The sequence below is a fragment of the Rhagoletis zephyria genome, unplaced genomic scaffold, assembly GCF_001687245.7.
Source record: "Rhagoletis zephyria isolate East Lansing unplaced genomic scaffold, Rhagoletis_zephyria_1.1 Rzeph_scaffold_00069, whole genome shotgun sequence".
Lineage (NCBI taxonomy): Eukaryota > Metazoa > Arthropoda > Insecta > Diptera > Tephritidae > Rhagoletis > Rhagoletis zephyria.
In genome coordinates, this window is record NW_016157153.1 from 382365 (window position 1) to 404482 (window position 22118).

General features: G+C 35.3%; 1 protein-coding gene across 1 annotated transcript in view; it reads right to left on the bottom strand.

The window, feature by feature from the left end:
- LOC108371518 (dmX-like protein 2) overlaps positions 1-22118 on the bottom strand; it is a 335739-nt gene that overhangs the window by 156883 nt on the left and 156738 nt on the right. The window contains exon 6 of the mRNA XM_017627101.1: positions 16303-16536. Within this exon, the coding sequence (XP_017482590.1) occupies positions 16303-16536 (234 nt within the window). The remainder of the gene's footprint in view (positions 1-16302; positions 16537-22118) is intronic.

The window sequence follows — 22118 nt, forward strand, 5'->3', positions numbered from 1 at the left end:
TAAAAAATTTGGAACTACCCAGATTTGCTAGTATGGTAGAAAAATCTGGTATAAGATATCTATCCGCAATCGTTTTTTACCTTCCTCTTATTAGCTCGGGATGTAACTATGTAATATTGATGCGCCTAAGAGATGAAGCGATTTCTATTCTCAACTTACATACCTGATGGCAGTACGAATGGCAATTATAATAGGGAGGTTTTAGTTTTTTAAACTATAATTTTATTCGTTTAATTTTCGAAAGTCGATTACCATGCGGAGCTTTTGTTTACCGTATTCATCTAGGACTTGTTTATTCACAACATGGTCCGGAGAATTATAAGCCGAATTCGATTTCCTGATAATACCGTCCTTCAACAATGTTTCTATTTCCTTATTAATGAATCCTGCCGCCGAAACCGGGATAGATCGGGTATAAATAGGTTCTGAGGAAGTAGTACGAATTTTTGCTTTGACCGTAGTATTATATGGTAAAGCTCGGTTAGGTTCGGCAAGGGCCTTCAAGTTCTTTTTGATCATAGAGTCAAACTCATCTTTCACAAGAGCTGGGACTGAGTCCCTATCCAAACACATGGAGTTTACCTGCTCACAATTTATGTTATTTAATTTTTCTTTACCGCCCTCATAAAATAAATATTCCGATTTCGTATCAATTTGAGCTCCTATTTCTTGTAGGAAATCGTATCCTACTATACCATCGAAGCTTTTTAAATTTGGAAGAATAAAGAAAGTTTATGCTTTTCCCAAAAGGAAAACCTTGCATTTTTTTCTATGAGATTAGACCCATTTATTGACTCGACCTTAAACTGTCTCTCCACAGGGGTAATTCCCTTTAAGAAACTAAAATTTTTGATATAGTTCTTCGAGGTTCCTGTATCAATCAACAGTCTAAGCTCCCGCCCCTCCGACGTCTTCTTGATAATGTAGGGTAGGAGCGGCCTTACGCTAAAAAATTCATTTCATCTTCCATCGCAAAATTAGAAGCGATCTCGATATCTGAATCACTGTCACGATCCACAGTAACTTTTTCTGGTGGATCTACCTCTTGGGATGTCTTCAAATGATTCGTCCGTTGCACCTTTGGTTTTCGTGAATTTACTGAATACCCTTGTTCGCGATCCCGTTTATTCGCGTATTGATTAGCATCCCTTTTGGGATGCCCTCCTAATGCCTTCTTATAACCCTGGTTGGACTGTTTTGTACGTCGGAATGCAGAGGATCCGCGGTCTACCTCCATTGGAGTAGGAGTGTCCTTAGGCATTTGGGGAATGCTTGAATAATTGTTCTGATATTTTGGGTTATCTGAATTTGTTACGCTGTTAACTGCAAATGTTCAAGCAAAATCATAACGCATACGGTTATTTTCTAACTCCTGGGCAGTGGCCAGCGCAGAATGCAAATCTTTTGGATTGGCCGAAAATAGAATATCGCATAAAGGCCGCTTTAGGCCGGAAATAAAGACCCTTAATGCATTTTCCCTAGCTCTATCATTGAGCGCGGCGGCAAGCTCCCTGTTGTTGGAGTGAGTCATTATATTTTTATTCGTTATGAGTGTTAATTATTTGTCCACCGTGTCATAATATTGACAGAGTGACAAATTTCCCTGCCTTAAAACACTGAGTTCTGTTTCCAAAACATGTAACGGTCTTTTATCCGCGTATGTTTTATCTAACCTAGCTATTATAGCTTTAAAATTCAACACAGTTGAAAAGGAAGCGAGCGTTGCGTTCGCTGAGCCTACTATCTTGTTTCGAAAAATTCCCATTGCAATATAATATTGCTCCGAACCCTCCGTGTAGTAGCCGATGGTGAATTCCGCTGCGGAACGCCAGGCCGGATAGGATGCGGTATCCCCCTTAAATTCTTGCAAGGATTTTATTAGATCCATATTTTTGTTGCTGTTAACCACAGCTGGATCTATTTTTACTGGAAGATAATTCTCCGCAGATGGCGGCTCTAAGCGCCGAAGTGTTTGCATAACTTCATCTAACTGGGCACTAAATTCTCTTCTATTTTGTTCATGTTGTTGTCTCAGAATCTCAATTACCTGCTCTCTTGTTACACTCATTTTGATATTAATTTAGAAAAACTCACAATAAAAATGAATTGTTTTTTTTTTTTTGCACTTATTTCACTGGATCACACGAAAAATCGAACAATTGCTTACAGTAGTATTTGCATTGTAGTATAGTATTAAAGCAGGTTCACCTTGTGTCCTTCCATATCCTGATACTGCTTGCTGTCTTGTGTCCTTCCAGTTAATATCCTGTTACTGCTGGCTGTCTTGTGTCCTTCCAGTTAGTATCCTTGCTGTAGGGGGAATTTCCAGGTTAGTTAGTTCCTAGCCCGTGGGCGCCACTTTGCAAATTATAACTTTCTTCTCTTGATGTTAATACAGAACTAAACTTTATTCACTTACAATCTACCCTAGTTCCCTACTTGCGGTTTGTAGCTAGTCGCTGATTCGTCGATGTGTGTGTATTGGTGTAGATGCGCTGCCCGATCTGGCTGACTTAGTATCGATGCGCCGGTAGCTCTGTTTGTGTGTTGGTATGAATGCATTGCCGGCTGCCCTGCCGAAAACTGCCAAAGTCACGTACGCTACCAGGTGTCCGTTTTGGAATGTACCTGAATGGCAAGACAAGCGTGGGAGTGATTCTGAAGAATTGTCGATCAGCTTGGCAGCTGTGAAGTCTGTTTACAAATATCCAAGAAGCTATGCAGGCGTGGGAGTGATTCTAAGGAATCATCAAACCGCTGTTTTAGCTTTGCAGCTGTGAAATATGCTAACTTGTATATGTATACATAACCCTTGCTTTGCGATGTATTTCGTGCGAATTAACAGCAGAGGGCGGTCTCAGCTCTGAGCAGCGCTGTTATGTGGGCATGTATGTTAGATTCTATAGGATTTTTAAAGTCCTACAGTTCCATTTTTAGGAAGTATTTAAACTTTTTTTGGCCTAACAAAATGAGAAGCCCATCCAGAACCTATGACCGAAATTTCAAAAAAATTGGTACGGCCGATCTCGAGCTTTGCGAACTGAAAAAAACTGCTTTCAAAATATATATTAGTATAGGATTTGAAAATGGTGAACGATAGCTTGTTTTTGCAAATTTTGAACCTACACTTTGAGATTAGCCGGTTATGAGCGAATTCGATATACAATTTAAAGCATATAAATCAGATTTTGATAAGATTACTAAGCGCATTTTACAAAATAGACCGTTGCCTACGAATGAGAAAAAATTAAACGAGTACAAATATTCGCCTATCTCAGCTTACAATAATATTTTACTACTACTTAGTTATTTGCTAGAGTTCGGCCAATACCAGTAATCTCAAGGAAGTGCAGAGTACGTTAGCCCGTTGCAAGGAACAGTTGGCAAAATGCTTTACTAAACTGAGTTGCCGCGTTAGGATTCCACCTGATAGCTTGTCGCTCATTTGCCAATCAGACTTAGCTGACTCTAAGTCAGAAGAAGAGTTTAGTGACGCCAAGTCGGAAGCTTCGGCACGATTCAGTCTTAAAAGAAATACGTCGCTTCCATCTTTTAAAGATTTGCTAACTGTATCCAACGATTCGTCAACGGCTACCAGTTCACCAAATATTTCTACATTTTTCCAAGTGTTTTTAGACATGGCTACCCCTGTACAGAAGAAACCCTTTATTAGTCTTTGTGCCTCGATTATTAGGGAAAATTACAACGGCGATCCGCTAGCACTTAAATTGTTTATTGATAAAATTAATTTAATTGAAGATTTTTCAGACAAAAATTAAGATACAACTTTTATATCATTTTTGAATTCAAAGCTCGAAGGCAAGGCACATGAAGCAACTCCAACCGAAGTCAATTCAGCTCGACAAATAAAAGATGCGTTGAGAAACAGAATAAAGCCAGACAACTCGAAAGTTGTAGCTGGGAAAATTGCATCGTTACACGTAATAAACAACAATTATACGGAATTTACTAAGCGTGTCGAGGAGCTTTCGGATGCATTAGAACCTTCTTTGATGATTGAAGGTATGACACAGGGTTCGGAAATTCTCACCCACATTCTCTCATGTTCGCGATCAAGAATATTCCACAATTATTTTTACATTCTTTTATCGCGAGTGAAAAATGCAAATAAATTTATCATCTCCCACATTCGGAATGCGATCGACAAAAAAATTTCCGCTGCTTTTCATTCGCGATCGAAAAAAGCAAAGAAATTTGCTCTCACTCGAATATGAGAAGTCCGAGCATTGCTGATGTCGGCCTCTCATAAATGGGAAAAGCGATGCAAATAATCCCTTCGCGATCACTCACAACAGCTTATCGCGAAAAATTTCAACGACGTTGTATGGGAGATATTTTTCGGGTTTTTTTGGGTATGCATATGTACATATCGTCGCTCCCAACATCTCAAATTACCATGGAAGACTAGCACGTTTCACTATTCGCGTCGAAGACTAGCACATTTCATTATTCGTGTCGAAAAGTAGCATATTTCAGATTTTCGCGTGGAAGACTAGCACATTTCCCTATTCGCGTGGAAGAGTAGCACATTTCAGAATTTTGCATGGAAGAGTAGCACATTTCAGATTCTCGCGTAGAAAAGTAGCGAATTCATATAAACTGGTACTAGCAGCCGTACAAAAACCAAACATACATGTATGTTATAATAATTTCTCCCCGACTAAGTTGAGAGTTTAATGTGTATGGAGCTTTTCGGTATTTTATTACAAATAGAATAAACGTTTATTTTCCTCCTACTTGTTTTGACGCATATTCGCATCTTCCTCTAATTATAAATACGAGAAACATATCGTCCTCTTAGTATTAAAATAGCCTATAAATTTTTTGATGTTTTGAGAAAATGAATTTCAAACTTTTTGTCGAAAGTAGCTCTCACTCAAATCTCGTTATGTCTGTAAATATTTATTATTTTCGACGTTTTTTTTAAGACTGTATAAAAATGAGTCTATTTTGTTAACTGACCAATTTGTATTATTATAATCATCCTTTTAATGAACAAAAAAGAGGTGTAAACTGCAGATACATCAGATAGGCTATTTTATTTTTTAATGTTTTCTATCAAGTTTCTGATACGTTCTTTTATTTTGTATGGTATACACTATTTTATTCAAGAAATACACCAGAATAATAAGTAAATTTAATATGAATTTTTATTACTATAAAATTATGTTTTAATTACAGTCAGATCGTAAATTATTAGCATGGTCTTTATTTATTGTCGTCTTCGTCCTCTTCTTCGAATCTGTCTGGTTCATCTAAACAATCGCGATTATTCCCTCCTTGTAAATTCAAAAAAAATGTCTGTGAGCCGGGAGGAATTACATTTTTTTTGCATAAATCTTTGAGGTCCTTCAATTTTGTGTCAGAAATTGGTAGTTCTTTTTTATATTTGTGAGTTAATGTAAAATTTGTGACTCCTTTCTTTTTCATTCTCGAGCCATCTATATCAATCACTTTGAAGTCTTCGTTCCATTGTTCCTTGTATAACAATTGTCTCTTTTCACTTTTTATTACTTGGAGAACCTTGATTTTAAGCCAATTTACCGATTCATTGTTGACATTTTTCTTCAAGTTATGGCTCAATTTTGAGAACGCCGTTTTGAGATCAATAATATCACTGTATTTAAGCCTTTCTACAGCGTACGGATTTTTTCGTCTTGCCAGTCTAAGTATAGTTGGCCATTCTTCTGGTGAATATACACAAATATTTCTCTTAGCTCGTTCTATAGCCGAATGCATGGAATCTGCTACCATTTGTGTGTGTCCACTTTGAAGATATTTAATCGTTATTGAATTAAAATGCAATGAATGATTCATATGAAGCAATAATGTGGCAATTAATCTGTTTCTATTCTGTCCTCCACAGCAGTCTGAATACAGAATAACATCCGTTACTGATTCGGGTAAATTGTTCAGCATTTTTAATAAAGTGGTTCCAATTTCCTCTGACCCACGGTGACCATGGTTTTCATCCCACAGGAAACAATATCCAGCTCCACTAGCTAAATCGTAAAATGTGTTGTTGTATGTGGCGAACTTTCGACTGTAATACAAGGTGCTTACATTGCTACATGGTGTCAATAGCACTGATTGTAAGTCAAAAGTAAATACTTTTATATTGCTGTTATTTTTAGATAACTCCTTGTCAGCATCTTTGTGGAGTCTTGCCTGGGCTTTATTTGCTAAGTGTTCATCATATGATTTCTGTATTGAAGCCTTGTCCTCTGTATTTTTGAACATTTCGCATGTTGAGCATGTGTCCTTTTTTGGATGATGGAATGAATAATTGTAATTATTACAAAATATGTGGCGATACATATGTTCTTTAACTGAGAGGTCTGGGTGGCGTTCTTTAAATAAGTTATACATTTTTGTAATTGTTAGGTCTGAGCTCAGATAAAGGCGTTGGGACTTTGCTCGAGTATAGTGGCTTTCTACTGCTGGAAATGACTTATGTGCTCTTTAATAAGAGTTGCTATCTCCGCGTCTACTTTTCTTTGCATTCCGTGTTTACCCCTCATGTCAACAAATTTTCTTTGATTCTTTTTTTTGGCTAATACAGATATCGCGCAGTCTGACACGTGTAAAGTATTTAAAAAGAACTTTTTACAGACCTGTTTGTCATTTAGAAAGTATTTTAGAGTGTTCGACCGCCGTGATTCTCTCGTTAATGTCCTCTTGCACTTCTCCACTTTTATGTTATTACTAAGGAATAGACGTGCTTGCAGTAATCGCCCAAACTCCAATAGTCTGCATTGATTTTCTTACGATCTTCTTCAGAGAAGTGTTCTGGACATTTGTGATGACAGCTGCAATCAGCGGGCTTCGGTAAACGTTCCTTAATTACTTTACCACTCTTTGTAACATAAGCCTTTCCTTGACTCCTGTCACTCTTTCTTTTGTTCTGCATCCAAAGCTGGCTCTTACGCTATTGAAGACAACAAATCCATAATTGTAGGAGACATCTTCTTAAATTACCTTTTAATTAACTCACCTTTCTTTTTCGTGTTACTGTCAATTGTACATTTTCATCATTGCTGTCTTCCGCGATTTCGCAGAGCACTTCATGTTGCTTTACCGAAGATTTTTCAATTTTCCCCTCGAGATTATCCTCCTCTTCATCCGTTTCTGGAATATAATAATCTGACGATCCTGCTGAAAACTCTTCTCCATCCTCTTCGTCATTTTCCGATATATTTGAATCCACTGGTTCCAAAGATAATCCAACAGAGTTTGGAGCAAGTTTCACACATAGGGCTCCTGTTGATTCCGTCGCAAATTCTGTTGACAATTAATATACCTAAATATTCTTTCCTGCAATTTAAGATAGCAGATACTCACCAGAGCTTGACAAATCCATGATTAATGAATGATTGGGAACGAATGAACGACTAAATGATTATGAACGAGCGAATTTCAACAACGAACTGAAATCCTAAATTGCACAAATTATTTCTATTGCATTTACATACATGATAAAACAACGTAAGCATTGCATAGGCTACTTTTGTTTTTTGTAATTTTAAAACACATGTTAATTGTTCTGAGAATATAACGGCCTATAAGATTCATACAAATGAACAAATTGAAAATATTTGTTGAACAACAACGTATATCATTATACGTCATTTTAGGTGTTTGTGTCATGACAAAATAGATTTTTTTCCTAAAATTAAAATAGAGTATGTGAGTGTACATTACTATTCTATTGAATAAACAGAAAATTTAGTGTTTGTAAAAATAGCGTATATGCGTTTACATGATTTTTGAGGAAAATAATTTAATACAAATTTATACTATATTTTTTTGACTGACGTTTTGACCCACTTTGTGGAACTAGAATTTGACAAAATTTTGACCACATATAAAATCGACGATGGAGAATCCAAAAATTCAATAAAAAAATAATAGCCTATGAGCACATAGGCTATTGTTATACTAAGGGGACGATATATATGTATTAGGGTGGTCCAAAAATACATGTGAAAAAGTAAAGTCGGAATTTTTATGCTCTCACCCCCTAGGATTGTTCTATACCGAAAAAATGTACCCCAATTTTTTTTTTTTAAATCAAAAAATATTTAGAGGTCGCTCAAAGCGCCCAAAGTTTTCCATCTATTTTATATGGGGAAAAAAACTTTTGGTAGAAATGGTATAGAATTCAAAACAACTAATATTTTTCTATCGGAAAACTCTTTTCAATTGCAGGATTCCCAATAATAATAATAATACCCAATTGTTTATTTAACAATTTTTGCATCGCAACTATGATCTGTAGGTCCGCCAAAAACCCCCCAAAAACCCCGAAAAATGCAATGGGGGGACAAATGAAAAATCGTTAGTATTAAAAAATGGTTAAATAAATAATTGGGTATTATTATTGTAAGTCTCCTGAAGAGATCCAGAGTTTTCCGATCGAAAAATATTGATTTTCAAGAATTCTATACCATTTCTACGAAAAGTTGTTTTTTCCGCATACAAAAATACATGGCAAACTTTGAGCGCTTTGAGCGACCTTTAAATATTTTTCGATTTTAAAATAAAAAAAATAGGGGTACACTTTTTTTTTTATATAGAACAATCCTAGGGGGTGAAAGCATTACAATTCCGACTTTACTGTTTTTGGACCACGCTAATGTACATGTAGTCATATCAAGAGCACCTCATTTCAAAGTGATATTGTCTTCCACTTATGTTTATTTATTTATTTTTAAAAATTTTCATTAAAATAAAGTTCATTCTCTGAAGAAGTCCATGTAAACCTAAATTTAAAAATTTGTAGAAAACTAAAAAAATCTAAAAATGTTCATCCAAATGTCAAAATTATTTTCTCAGAATTTTTTGAGTATATAGATTTAAAGCCCATTCAATTTTATTGCAATAATGTGCAAGTTTCAAGTGGCTAAAAATTTCCGTTGTTGCGATTTTCTTCCATATAAAAATAAATTGTGTTTATTCGTTATATGGTAGCAAATGCGACGAAAGGAATCAAAGGTTTTACGGCTCTTGAAACTTGCACATTATCACACTAAAATTGAATCGGCTATAAAGCTTTATACTCAAAAAAATTTTAACACTTCTGAGTAAATAAATTTGAATGAAAATTAGTTGATTTTTTTTTTAGATTTCTACAAAATTTTGAGGGTGGGTTGAACATACTGAAAACAAAATTTCAATGGTTAACCATAAAACAATATGAATTGCATAAAGCGTGAAGGGGAAAAATGCCTTAAAAAAAGAAAAGTGGATGATCTCCACCAATGACACTAAACGCTATACACCGTCTGAATTTCATGAATTTTATAATAGAATTATAGAAATACAAAATAGCCACTTGAATTTCCGATATAAATTATGCTTTTATGATTTAGTTTAAACCCTAAATGTGCTATTCTTCCACGCAAATAGTGAAATGTGCTACTATTCCACGCGAAAATCTGAAATGTGCTACTCTTCCACGCAAATAGTGAAATGTGCTACTTTTCCACGCAAAAATCTGAAATGTGCTAGTCTTCCACGAAAAAATCTGATATGTGCTACTCTTCCACGCAAAAATCTGAAATGTGCTAGTCTTCCACGCAAATAATGAAATGTGCTACTACTATTCCACGCAAAAATCTCAAATGTGCTACTTTTCGACACGAATAATGAAATGTGCTAGTCTTCCACGCTAATAGTGAAATGTGCTAGTCTTCCACGCGTATAGTGAAATGTGCTACTCTTCGTTGGTACCGACGATATGTATATGTATCTAACTAATGCAAGCAAATGCTTTTCGGTTGGAAGGAATGTAGGAATATGCACAAATATATGAATTATGGTGGTAATATACATGTATGTATGTATGTACATATAAATTACATACATACATACGTGTAGTTAAAGTATATTCTGACCATCTTATATATAGGAATATTAGGACCGTTTCTTTAGCTTTAAAACGACGTTAAGATGAAGTCTCTACGATGATCCCAATGTAATTTGTTGCTTATTGGTATTGGTATTATCATTTGAATTGCCATTTTGCTTTAAAGAGCCAGCGGGCTTTGATTTCACAGAGTAAGAAGAGTTCGAAGAGATAGATTTGGTGATATTAGAAGTTTTGGAATTTTCCTCCACGACAACGGGCGGAGGAGGCGAACGGATGGAATCGCGACGAGCTGCAGCACAGACTTTACAAAAGAAGCTCCTGTCTGAGCTGAGCAAAAATTCTGCATCTGCCGGTAGAATACCAACACATTTCGTATGAAAGAGTACATTGCATTTCGCGCACAGCACTGGTGATTGTGTCCGATCAACTTTTTGGCCACATATTAAGATATAATTTCCTTAAAATACATAAAAGTCACTGTCTCAAACAATGTCGAGTTTTCATCATTGCAAAAACCAAATATATACAAGTGTCACTGTCACAATAGTTAAGGTGATATTATGATGAAAATCGAAGAGCGGAGAAAAGCACGTCCTCACAGAACGACGATAAGAGTTTATTTCAAGTTTCATTAGGGGTATTCTCTGCATGGTGCACAGATTGCACGGTAAAAACCGGTTTTCGTATGGGACAGCTTTGCAAACCGTGCAATCCGTGCACCGTGCAAGGGCTTTGCAAGACTCAGAGAATACCCCTATTGTGTTTATGAAAGACAGACGATTTCAGTTTCATATTTGTTGCACCTATTAATGCGCCTAAAAATATGCACAAAAAAGCATGAAATGCGCAGGAGGAAAAAGGTATATTTGTTTTATTTTAGGAGTTACATTTTGAGGCAATTTTTTTTTATTTATTTTTTATTTTAGATTTTGTATTATTTCCCATATTTATGTTCTTTCTCCGACTGCGAAAACTCACCTTAGAATAATAGTATGGAACTGTACGATTTGACGATTCAATTGGATTATGGGAATGCTTTTCTATGAATTTCAAATTTGCGTCGTAGCTGCTCGAATTACATACAGTGGCCATACAATTTATTCGTACACTCTGCATAGCATATAAAAAAGTCTAGCTTTACGCAAAATGATTGCAGGGACACTATATTTCTTTTGGCTCACTGTAAAAATTTAACATTCTTTATGAATTGCCACAACAAAAAACTTCGTTATTTCAACTCACACTGAAGAGTTCCAAGGAAAACAGATGTAGCAAAATGCTGGAAAAAATTTATTCGTACACTTTCTGCTCATGATGTTGTTGATGCAAATGTAAAGGTAAACATCGTTTGTGTTTTGACTAGTCTTGCTGAAAACGAAGAGAGATTGGTTTTTCTTAGCATATTTCGTCGATTCGACTTCAGTTTTGCGTAATCTCTCGAATGAATGTGACAAAATGGGACGAAGTGCGGATTTATCATTAGAAATTCGTAAAATTATTATTGAATTATACTTGACAACAAGTATTTTCGCGAAATTGACAAAACAATTGGCAGACCGCATTCTACAGTGCAAAGTGTCATTAATAATTCTAAATTCTGGTTGATTGAAAGCTAATCACCAGCAAGCCGGAAGGCTAATAATATTAACCCCACGTGAGGAGCGCAACATAGTAGCATAAGTTGTGCAAAATCCAAAAATAACTTCCACGATACTATGCCGAAATATTCAGGAGTCTGTGCAAAAAAATTAGCTCACAAACAGTCCTGCAGTATTTGCCTGCATAATGCTGGTTATCATTAATGTGACCAACTATTTCATACCTCAAAGAAGTACAGATTAGGTTGAGTTAAGTTAACACGCCGCGAGTCGATTACGAAATTTCGAATGCGGCTAATTTCAATCCCTGAGAGGTCAGTGTTTGTTCAGAAGTGCGAGCCAAAATGTTTCCATCTTAGCCTCGCGAAGGTTGGACAGTCTATAACAGGGGTGGGCAAGGCCGAGGCCGAAAAGAGTCACATGCAAATTCTAAATGCTACAAAGAGCCACAAAAAAAACAACATACACAAAAATTTTATTTTTAAATAAAATTATTATTAGAAATGAAAAACATTANAAAAAAAACAACATACACAAAAATCTTATTTTTAAATAAAATTATTATTAGAAATGAAAAACATTAATTTTATTATTATTCTAATGTACGTAAGATAGATATTAAAGAAAATTGAAAAGATCTCTTTGGCCAAATTTTCAAAATCTGGTTTTACGTCAGAAAAATCCGCTCGCAACAGTTCTGCTAAATGTTGGTTAGTCAATAGGTTCGTTTAAAATCTCCAGTAAAAAATTTCCAACAGCAAAATTCCGGCGAAATGTCATCTGTTCTCTCACGAGAGAGAAATATCTAAAATAGTACGTGAACAGAAAATTTGCAGAAACTTGCAAGTTAGACGAACAGCTGATAGAAATTTTGTTTACGTTCGAAAGTATAAAATTGAAGACGTAAGTAAACAAATCCCGAATACTTATCCTGATGCAGTTCACTGACACTTACAAGTTGAATTAGTCGCATTTAACTATTTATTTATTTATTTATTTATTTATTTATTTAATACCGTCAATGAAACAAAGTTTCTTACAGACTACTAACAACAAGTACATACATTTTTATATAAAGATTACAAGTATGTTACATACTAAACTTATGAAATTAATATGCTAAGCATTTAAAACAAGTTTAAATATCTACAGATAATGAGCGAAAAAGATTTACAAAAGCTTCTGTGGTCATTGAAAAATCAATGACGATTGTTTGAGACAAAATATTAAATTCTCGCATAGATCTTGCAAGAGGAGCATTGCTGGCGAATTTAGTTTTGACCTTTTTGCAGTAAAAAGGGTAAGTGACTCGGAGGTTACGCCTAGGAACATTAAAAGTAATCCTTTCCATGAGAGAAGGGCAATCAAGAATACCTTGAATAATATTGAATATAAAACTCATCGACAACATAGACCTACGACTATCCAAAGATTGTAGGTCAATAAGCATGAGACGCGAAGCATACGAAGGGACAGGATCGTCGAATTTTAAGGTTCTTAGAGCGAATTTAAGAAACACCTTTTGAATACGTTCTATTCTTTTAATAGAAACTTGGCTATAGGGCCTCCAAATGAAAACTGCGTACTCAAGACGCGAACGTACAAATGTTATATATAACATTTTCAGAGTGTAAGGGTCATAAAACTTAGTGGAATTCCGACGGATAAAACCAAGTACTGAGTAGGACTTTGCAATGATGAAGTCAACATGATTATTAAAGTTCAACTTCGGATCAAAGATAACCCCTAGATCTTTTACTTCAGTAACTTTGCGCAAGAAAGTATTTGAAATGCTATAGTTCGTAATACGGACATTCACAATTTTAGCAAACGTCATCTTAAAGCATTTTTTAATATTTAAAGAGAGTCTATAACGTAGACACCACTTCCAAACCATCAAATTCAATTTAGGGATTTGCATAAATTCCAACCAGCTGTTTTTGATCAGCTGTTTTCTTGTTGGCAAATTGCTGTTGGAAAAAATTTCCCTCAAAATGAAAAGTCATTTTGCTCTCTACCCCTACTCCCCTACTTTGCAAGTTTTTTGCGTACGCGAGCACAAAAAGCTGACAGTTTTTATAACTTTCAATAATTACACTGTATCACAAATTTTAATTTTGATTTTGTTCTCCTGATGCCACTATCCAATTTGTATGTAGAACCGCTCGCTGATTTCGAAAATCGAGTAATTTTTTTTTGTATGGATAAGTTTTCGATAAATTTGTATTTGTAAGTATATATATAATCGTAATGCAAGGTACAGTAAATGAAAGAAAATAAAATTCTCTATAAACCGTATATACATCACTTTTCCATAGCCCTGATAGTTTCTCAGAAATTAATTAATCATTCCCGATTTTTTTGTTTTTTTTTTTGAAGGAAAAATGCAAAAAATTCAAACTTTAACAGGGAAAAAGTAAAAAAATAACAGTTTCTGTGTAAATATTTTGCGCTTGTGTTAAAGCGTGTTCCTTTAGAAACGAAGCTACTAATGAAGAAAATCGATAGATAAATAAGAAAACAATGATTGGTCAAATGAAAATGTTCAAGGATTTTTTGTATGAAATATGAGCAGAAAAGAGTGTTACTCATACGCCACGTACGCCCGAGTAGGTAGAGTGTTTGGATCGAAAACAAGAAGCGTCAGAAATGATTAATTAATTTCTCAGAAATTATCTGGGCTATCGAAAAGTGATATATACACGGTTTATGGAGAATTTTATTTGCTTTCATTTCCCGTATCTCGTATTACGATTATTTAATTGGTTCGTAAGATATACGTGATTAAGTGAAACCACTATTTTTTAAAGTTGAATAACGGTAAATTGCAAATATCTCGGAAAGTTATCCATAGAAAAAAAAATCTCGATTTTCGAAATCATCGAGGAATTGTACATGGGAATTGGATAGTGGCATCTGGAGAACATTTTTGCTGTAAATCAGTGTTATCAGTTACGCGAATGCAACTAATTGTGAACGGTATTTTGACTTTACGAACTTCATTGTAGAGTACAAAGACTCAGTTATACGCTGAACCAAAAATTGAAAATATACCGCACGTAGCTGTTTTCAACAGCGGATATTTTAAATCTGATACTTGTAGCCCGAATTCAAGCAATGGCAAAGCTTTATGTTGCATTTCCAGTCCCTTATCTTCTTTTAATTCCAAAAACTTCAACTCTTCTTCGCGTAGGAGTATTTCGGATATTGTAAATTCAATCCCAATTATGTTACATAAAAAAGGGTTTATAAGGTTAAAAAACATACATTTTAATTATTTCAAATCGGCAAATTTTTTCTCAAAATCTGCTTTTAATCATGAGCAATATATTTTTCTAGCCATGGAAAATGATGAAATATTCTTTTTCTGAGATCATGAATAAAAAGACGTAGTTTAATTTGCGACAAAGCAAAAACATTTTTATTCTCTCCTTGTAGAGACAAATTAAAGTTTTGCAAATGTTCCATCATATCGGTAAAGAACATTAAGTCAGAAAGCCAATTTTCATTCTCCAATTGCGGGTAATATTCCGATCTCAATTTGCGTACGTGCATATAAAGAGAATAAAATAAAAAACAACGCAATGGAAAAGAATGTCCAGCAAAAAATATGTATTTTAAAAAGTAAAAAAAGCCAAAATGTTTTAAGCAAAGAGAAAGTAAAAAGAGCTATAAGAAAGTGTGGAGATGATTCCACTTCATCTTCTTCTTGACAGCTGATACAAAAGCATCGGTCGAAACCAGGGACCGTAACGGTTATAAGTTTTATTATAAAAATCACTTTTTAATCGTTATTAACTGAGTTTTATTTTTTGCTCAAAACATAACGATTATTTTTTGAGTTTTATTTTTTGCTCGGAAAATAATCGTTACGTTTTAAGTTTAATTTTTTCCTCGGAAAATAATGGTTACGTTTTAAGTTTTATTTTTTGCTCGTAAAATAATGGTNGTTTGTTATTGGTTAGGATTGGTGTTTTAGAAATGGAAAATTCAGAAAAATTGTTCTATGTTATATTGAATATTTAAAATATGCAATGTATATGGTTGCAATGTGTCGCAACTCTGCATATACAAACAGTTTGAATACCGCAATATAACGGTTTCCAAACATTAGGTAATGTCATTAGGTTACTAAAGCCAACTGCGGCCCAACAAAGTACTGAATAAAGGATTTTTTAATTTGATGTATTTTGGAACGAATTTCCGTCATTCTTGTCAAATTTGGTTTGGAGACAAACCGGTTTCGGCGTTGTGCCATCTTCAGTGTCATTTTCCGTTCTCTTTTTTTAATTATTTTTTTTTAATGAAGTATTCTTTATTTGCTTATGTACGAATAATATTTTTGCCTGAAATTGTATCTTATCGCCTTACTTCTTTAGTTTTTCTAATTCCAAAAATGAAATTGGAAGTTTTTGTTTTTTAAATATTGAATAAACATGTTATTTTTTATAACTTTATAAAAATTTTAATTTTTTTAATGTAAGTTTCAGCTGTTTATACTTCGAAATTGTGAGTGTACAAATAAATTGTGTTAGCACTGTAGATTCTATGATAGGGGTGCAAGTTTCCATTTGAATTTAACAAGGACTTAAGAAATCGTAAAACTTCGGAAACCGTCGAAATACGTTCGCGCAGTACAACTACAATTGGCAGCTTCCATAAAATTTTCGACAATTTACTTTCGAATTAACTTTAAAAGTATACATACATATTTCATGACTTGAGAGGTTTATTTTTGTTTTACACTGCATGCATGAACCCCACGGGGCATAAATTAATAATTTTTGCATACTTTTCATTTATAGTTCTTACCTGATTCTAGTTTTAAATCTACATTGTCCCGTGACATTGAACGGTAATCCATTTTTTTCCCAAAAACTGCCTTAATAAACACGTCTTGAGCGTGCTCTTGTCTTACTAAGTAATTCCACAATCTCCGTATAGGCCCAGTAGCTGAGCTGGACAGAAACGGAGTATTCTCTTTGTTTAAAAGAGAACGATATCTGTGAATTGCGGGTCCTTGGCTGCTGCTCTCAACGAAGCAACCTAAAAATTTAATTTAAAATAAATTGGTCAAAAGTAGAAAATTTTAATTTCGGGAAAATTGTATTGGCAGACATGTAGTACGAGTAAATCAGAAAAAATTATATGTAAACTAAGCAGAGACCTTAATTATTACACAAAAAACTTATTTTTAAAAATCACTTATGAGTTTTATCTACTGATCAGAAAATAATTGCTATTTACTGAGTTTTATTTATCCTAAGTATATAATTGTTATTTTTGGCTCAGAATTTAATCGTTGTTTTTTGATTTTTTTTTTTGAGGTAATATAACACTGGTTTGCATAAAAAAGGAACGACATCCTCCAATCCTCATCTAAAATCAGCGGCTGAGTCCGAAAATCCACAAAATTTCACATACGCATTAATTAAATAATGCTTAATAAATAATCATAATGAATACTAATTAGATCGTGTTTTTGTAAGAGAACAGTTTAAAGATTAAATACCATTATTCTTATTAATGATTACTATTTCATTACATTTAAAAATAATAATTTGGTTATTCGCTAGGGTGGTCCAAAAACAGTAAAGTCGGTATTGCAATGCTCTCACCCCCTAGGATTGTTCTATATTGAAAAAAAGTATTCCCCTATTTTTTATTTTGAAATCGAAAAATATTTAGAGGTCGCTCAAAGCGCTCAAAGTTTTCCATGTATTTTTATATTGGAAAAAAACCACTTTTCGTAGAAATGGTATGAATTCTTAAAAATAAATATTTTTCCATCGGAAAACTCTTGTGCTCTTTAGGAGACTTTCAATAATAATACCCAATTGATATTTAACCATTTTTTAATACTAACGATTTTTTATTGGTCCCCTCACTGCATTTTTCGGGGTTTTTGTGGCTTTATGGCGGAACTATAAATTATAGTTGCGATGAAAAAATGGTTAAAAATGGTTTTTCATCTCACCATTTCAAAATCTTATTGAAAAAACTCTTTCTGTGAATGCCGAAGTTGCAGAAATAGAGAGCATAAGCGAAATAATTTTAAGTAAATTTGGTAAATCTTTCTAAGTATTTTTTAAACTATTGCCTTTTTTGATCTGTGGACCATTTGTTTTAAAGTATATTTGTTTTAACATTGATATTTCAGTATGACATTTAATCCATTTTAAAACATTTCTTTCTTACAAATGACTGAAATACATTTATATTTATAATTGAAGGAATAGAGTATTTTTGCATACTATATTATTTTCCAACAGTATATAGTACGCAGACCCAAAATATAGTACAATACTATATTTTATAGTACGGTTGGCAACCCTACTTATGAGCAACATTCTCATTTCGCCTGGGTAACTAATACGCCATGTACGTATGTTCGACTTAAATTTTTCCGTGATAAAGGTTAGAGCGAATATGGATCTGCCATTTTGAATTTTTAAAACCTGATTTCAGATTCAGTCCCTAACGTTAGAGAAATTTTGATTTCTATATTAGATAACTAGGGTAATTCTCTAATCGTTCTCAAGTCGATGACGAAGTTAGAGAACTACATTAGAATTCGATTCGAGAACGATTATAGAAACAACGCAAATTCAAATAAATGTAAATAAGCAATATTCCAAATGAATAATTTATAAATAATACTTAAGTTTAAATAATTCATTATTATTTTATTGCAAATGCATTCAACACAAATTATACAAACAAAGCGTGTTATTTATTAAAGCAAAAGAGCAGTTTGAAATTCACATTCGAATCCCATTAGAGATCAACATTAGAATTCGATTAGGGAATTAATATTTTCTCGAGTCGAGAACTATGTCTCATTTTTGTTGAGATCGCTATGATTCTCGATAGTTTTTCGAGTCGTTCTCTAACGTTTGAGATTGGAGAATGTGGCTAGTTCTCCAATCATTCTCTAATCGATAACTAACCTCAATGCTTGCTGGGAAGAACCCCTAATTGTAAAGTTGTAAGCAAATCCAATCGATTTTGATTTTTTTGTCCGCCATATTGGGTCCGCCGTTTTGAATTCTTCTAATCCGACTACAGATTCGTAATCGGCGACCCCAAAACCCCACGAGTAACGAATTTTAAATGAATCCGGTAAATTTTTAAAAAACCTTCCGCCATATTGGATCCGCTTTTGAATATTGAAATTCTGATGGCACATCCGTGATTAGCGACCCTAAAAACATTAGAATCCGTCATGACCAGGCATGGGCAGAGAACGAGTACACGCTCAAAGAGCATAACCATCGCGTGTACGTATACAAGCGAGGGCGTAACGATGAGAACGCGACAGCATGCAAAATTAATAAAGCACACCAACACATTCTCACTTTTAGCTAACGCTTGTTTGTGGTAGTGCCCACGTCTGGTCATGACCTAGTAACCGAACACTATTTAAGAAACTGAATGACAAATTTATTTGCGCGTTTATTAAGGGTCGTAGCATTTAGTAATATTGAATTTTCAATTCCGCCTCGTTTTAATGAAATCAATCCAAATGACTTTGCACTTAAAACAGTCACTTTCGGCGTAAATTGCGCCCCATATCTGGCAATCCGTACTTTACATCAATTAGCAAAAGATTCCCAACCAAACGCATTCTTACCGAGAAACATATGTCGATGACATATTATCCGGAGGCCATGATATCCCATTCTCTTTAAACGCACAATCACCACTCATTCAGTGTTTATTATCGGCTGAATTTCCNTACACGCTCAAAGAGCATAACCATCGCGTGTACGTATACAAGCGAGGGCGTAACGATGAGAACGCGACAGCATGCAAAATTAATAAAGCACACCAACACATTCTCACTTTTAGCTAACGCTTGTTTGTGGTAGTGCCCACGTCTGGTCATGACCTAGTAACCGAACACTATTTAAGAAACTGAATGACAAATTTATTTGCGCGTTTATTAAGGGTCGTAGCATTTAGTAATATTGAATTTTCAATTCCGCCTCGTTTTAATGAAATCAATCCAAATGACTTTGCACTTAAAACAGTCACTTTCGGCGTAAATTGCGCCCCATATCTGGCAATCCGTACTTTACATCAATTAGCAAAAGATTCCCAACCAAACGCATTCTTACCGAGAAACATATGTCGATGACATATTATCCGGAGGCCATGATATCCCATTCTCTTTAAACGCACAATCACCACTCATTCAGTGTTTATTATCGGCTGAATTTCCACTGAAAAAGATTACAGCCAATCATGCACAACTTTTAAAAAATATCCCAACAGAAGATTTGCTGGAATCAGACTTTCTCTAATTTGATAGATCAAGTTCCATTAAAACGCTCGGCATACGGTAGAATGCCCTAACCGATTCATTCCCATATTCTGTCAAATTCTTTCGTCGGTGTCGAAACTTTTTCCAGCTTCCGCTCGGAAAATATGAGTTATTCCTCTGGTGCAATTCATCTATAGTCGTCTCGTGGTTGGAAAAACCACCATGTACTTGGAAAGTATATGTGGCAAACCGTACAACCCAGATAATCAAAAATGTCGGAAACGTCAGATGGAGGCATATTTCATCTAACCGAAACGCGGCCGATTTGGGAACACGCGGCTGCAAGCACCAAGAGTTAGTCCATAACTCACTTTGATGGAACGGTCCCAAATGGCTAGTAAAACCTAAGGAGCAATGGCCAATATCCTTTCAACAAAAAACTATTCCCACCGAGATTCGCAAAATTGAAAGTCTTCATACACTAGAAGAGGACATTCTGAGTCGAGTTTCATCATGCCCCATAGCAGTACGAGTTATTTCATACATATTTCGTTTCTTTAACCAAATTAAACCACATCATATGCAGTCCACTTCAGAAGCTGCATACGAAACAATAGTACTTTCGGAAGCCGAAATCCAATTTGTGAAAATTCGACTAATATTGCTCGCTCATAAACGCAATTATCCAAACGAATATTCAAAGCTTTAAAACTCCCAAACAGTATAAAAACGGAGTTCACTTCTTTCATTAAATCCATTCCTGGATAAAAATGGTATTCTTAGAGTAAATTTACGTTTGGCAAACGCTTCGCTTTCTTATAATGCAAGACATCTCTAATTATTCTGCCAGGAACATTAAGATTTTGCAATTTATTCCTCCAATTCATTGATAATTTGCTAATGCACGAAGAATATCAACTCATGATAAGAATGGCCAAACACGAATATTTCATTCTGAGACTCAAATCCAAAATTAAACAAACAATTTTCAGTTGTAAGACATGTACAATTTATAAGCAAAAAATGCAAACCCAAATCATGGCAGCATTACCGACTGGAAGATCATTTTCCTCTAAACCTATTCAATTACTCACTCCTCTATTTGGAATTCCACTTTCACTGTCTAGTTGGTCTACTAGTCTTAGCTCATATTGATTTATAAGTGATTATACATAATTTAAGAAATTTTGTCACATACTTATGTACATGCACTGTAATTTATAACCTCTGGTTGTTGTGCATGTATTTTTTATTATTAAATAAATACAAATAAAAAAGATCATCTTATTCTTTACCATTTACTCGCACCGGAATCGATTTTGCGGGTACTTTCGACATAAAATCTGCTAATACCCGTAAGGCAGCCTTTCCCAAGGGTTATGTGTGCGTCTTCGTATGCTTTTAGACAAAAGCAATACATTTAGAGCTCTGCTGAGATCTTTCGACAAAAGCCTTCCTAGGCGCTTTTCCCCGCTTCGTCGGTCATCGTGATCTACCTCACCTAATTTTCTGACAATGGAAAAAACTTGGTCGGAGCCAGTCGAGCTCTACACAAAGATTTTCAACAATTTCTCAAGGAAGTTTCGTTCGACACCCGCTCACAGTAATCCTCAAGCATGTATAGGTTCGATTAAAATGGACCAAAAAAATTTGTTGATGGAGTGCAATGGGGTATAGTCGTTGCTCTGGGTATGCAGTTACAGTGGCATGGCTATACTCAATCCCGACTCTTGCGTCCTCGTTCGCGCACTATGGGCAACGTGAGCAACCCATGTGCGAGATGCGGTAACCAATCCGAGGGGAGCCTTGGGTCACGGCAGAAAGAGAGGGAGGTTCGGTGGGGCCACTCCGACTTATTCGGTTTAAGGGCTCACTGAAGTCTGCAGCGTCTGTTCACCAGTAGGTGCGGCTGCAAGCGGGTGTCTGTCTTGAAGCAGCTCGCTATATAAACGTGTAATTGGTTGCGAACCCACCCCCGTCCCAGCAATGGGTTGTGCGCTGGGTTTGGGACCCGCCACGTAAAAACCCCTTCCAGTGAAGAAGCGAAACAATGCCTAGGATGAGACCCCCCTTATTATGAACCACGGCAAATGTTTAAAGGACTAAGATTTGAGGGCATGCACCTGGAATGTCCGGACCCTTAATGGGGAAGGTGCTTCTGATCGGCTGGTTGATGTCCTCGTAAGAACAAAAGCTGACATCACCGCCATCCTAGAACTGCATTGGACGGGGCAAGGCAAGCATTGCCTCGGGTCTTGCGACGTATACTACAGCCGCCATGTAAAGGAGCGCACATTCGGTGTTGGATTTGTGGTGGGAGAGCGACTCCGTTGCCGAGTACTGTCGTTAACCCCGGTGGACG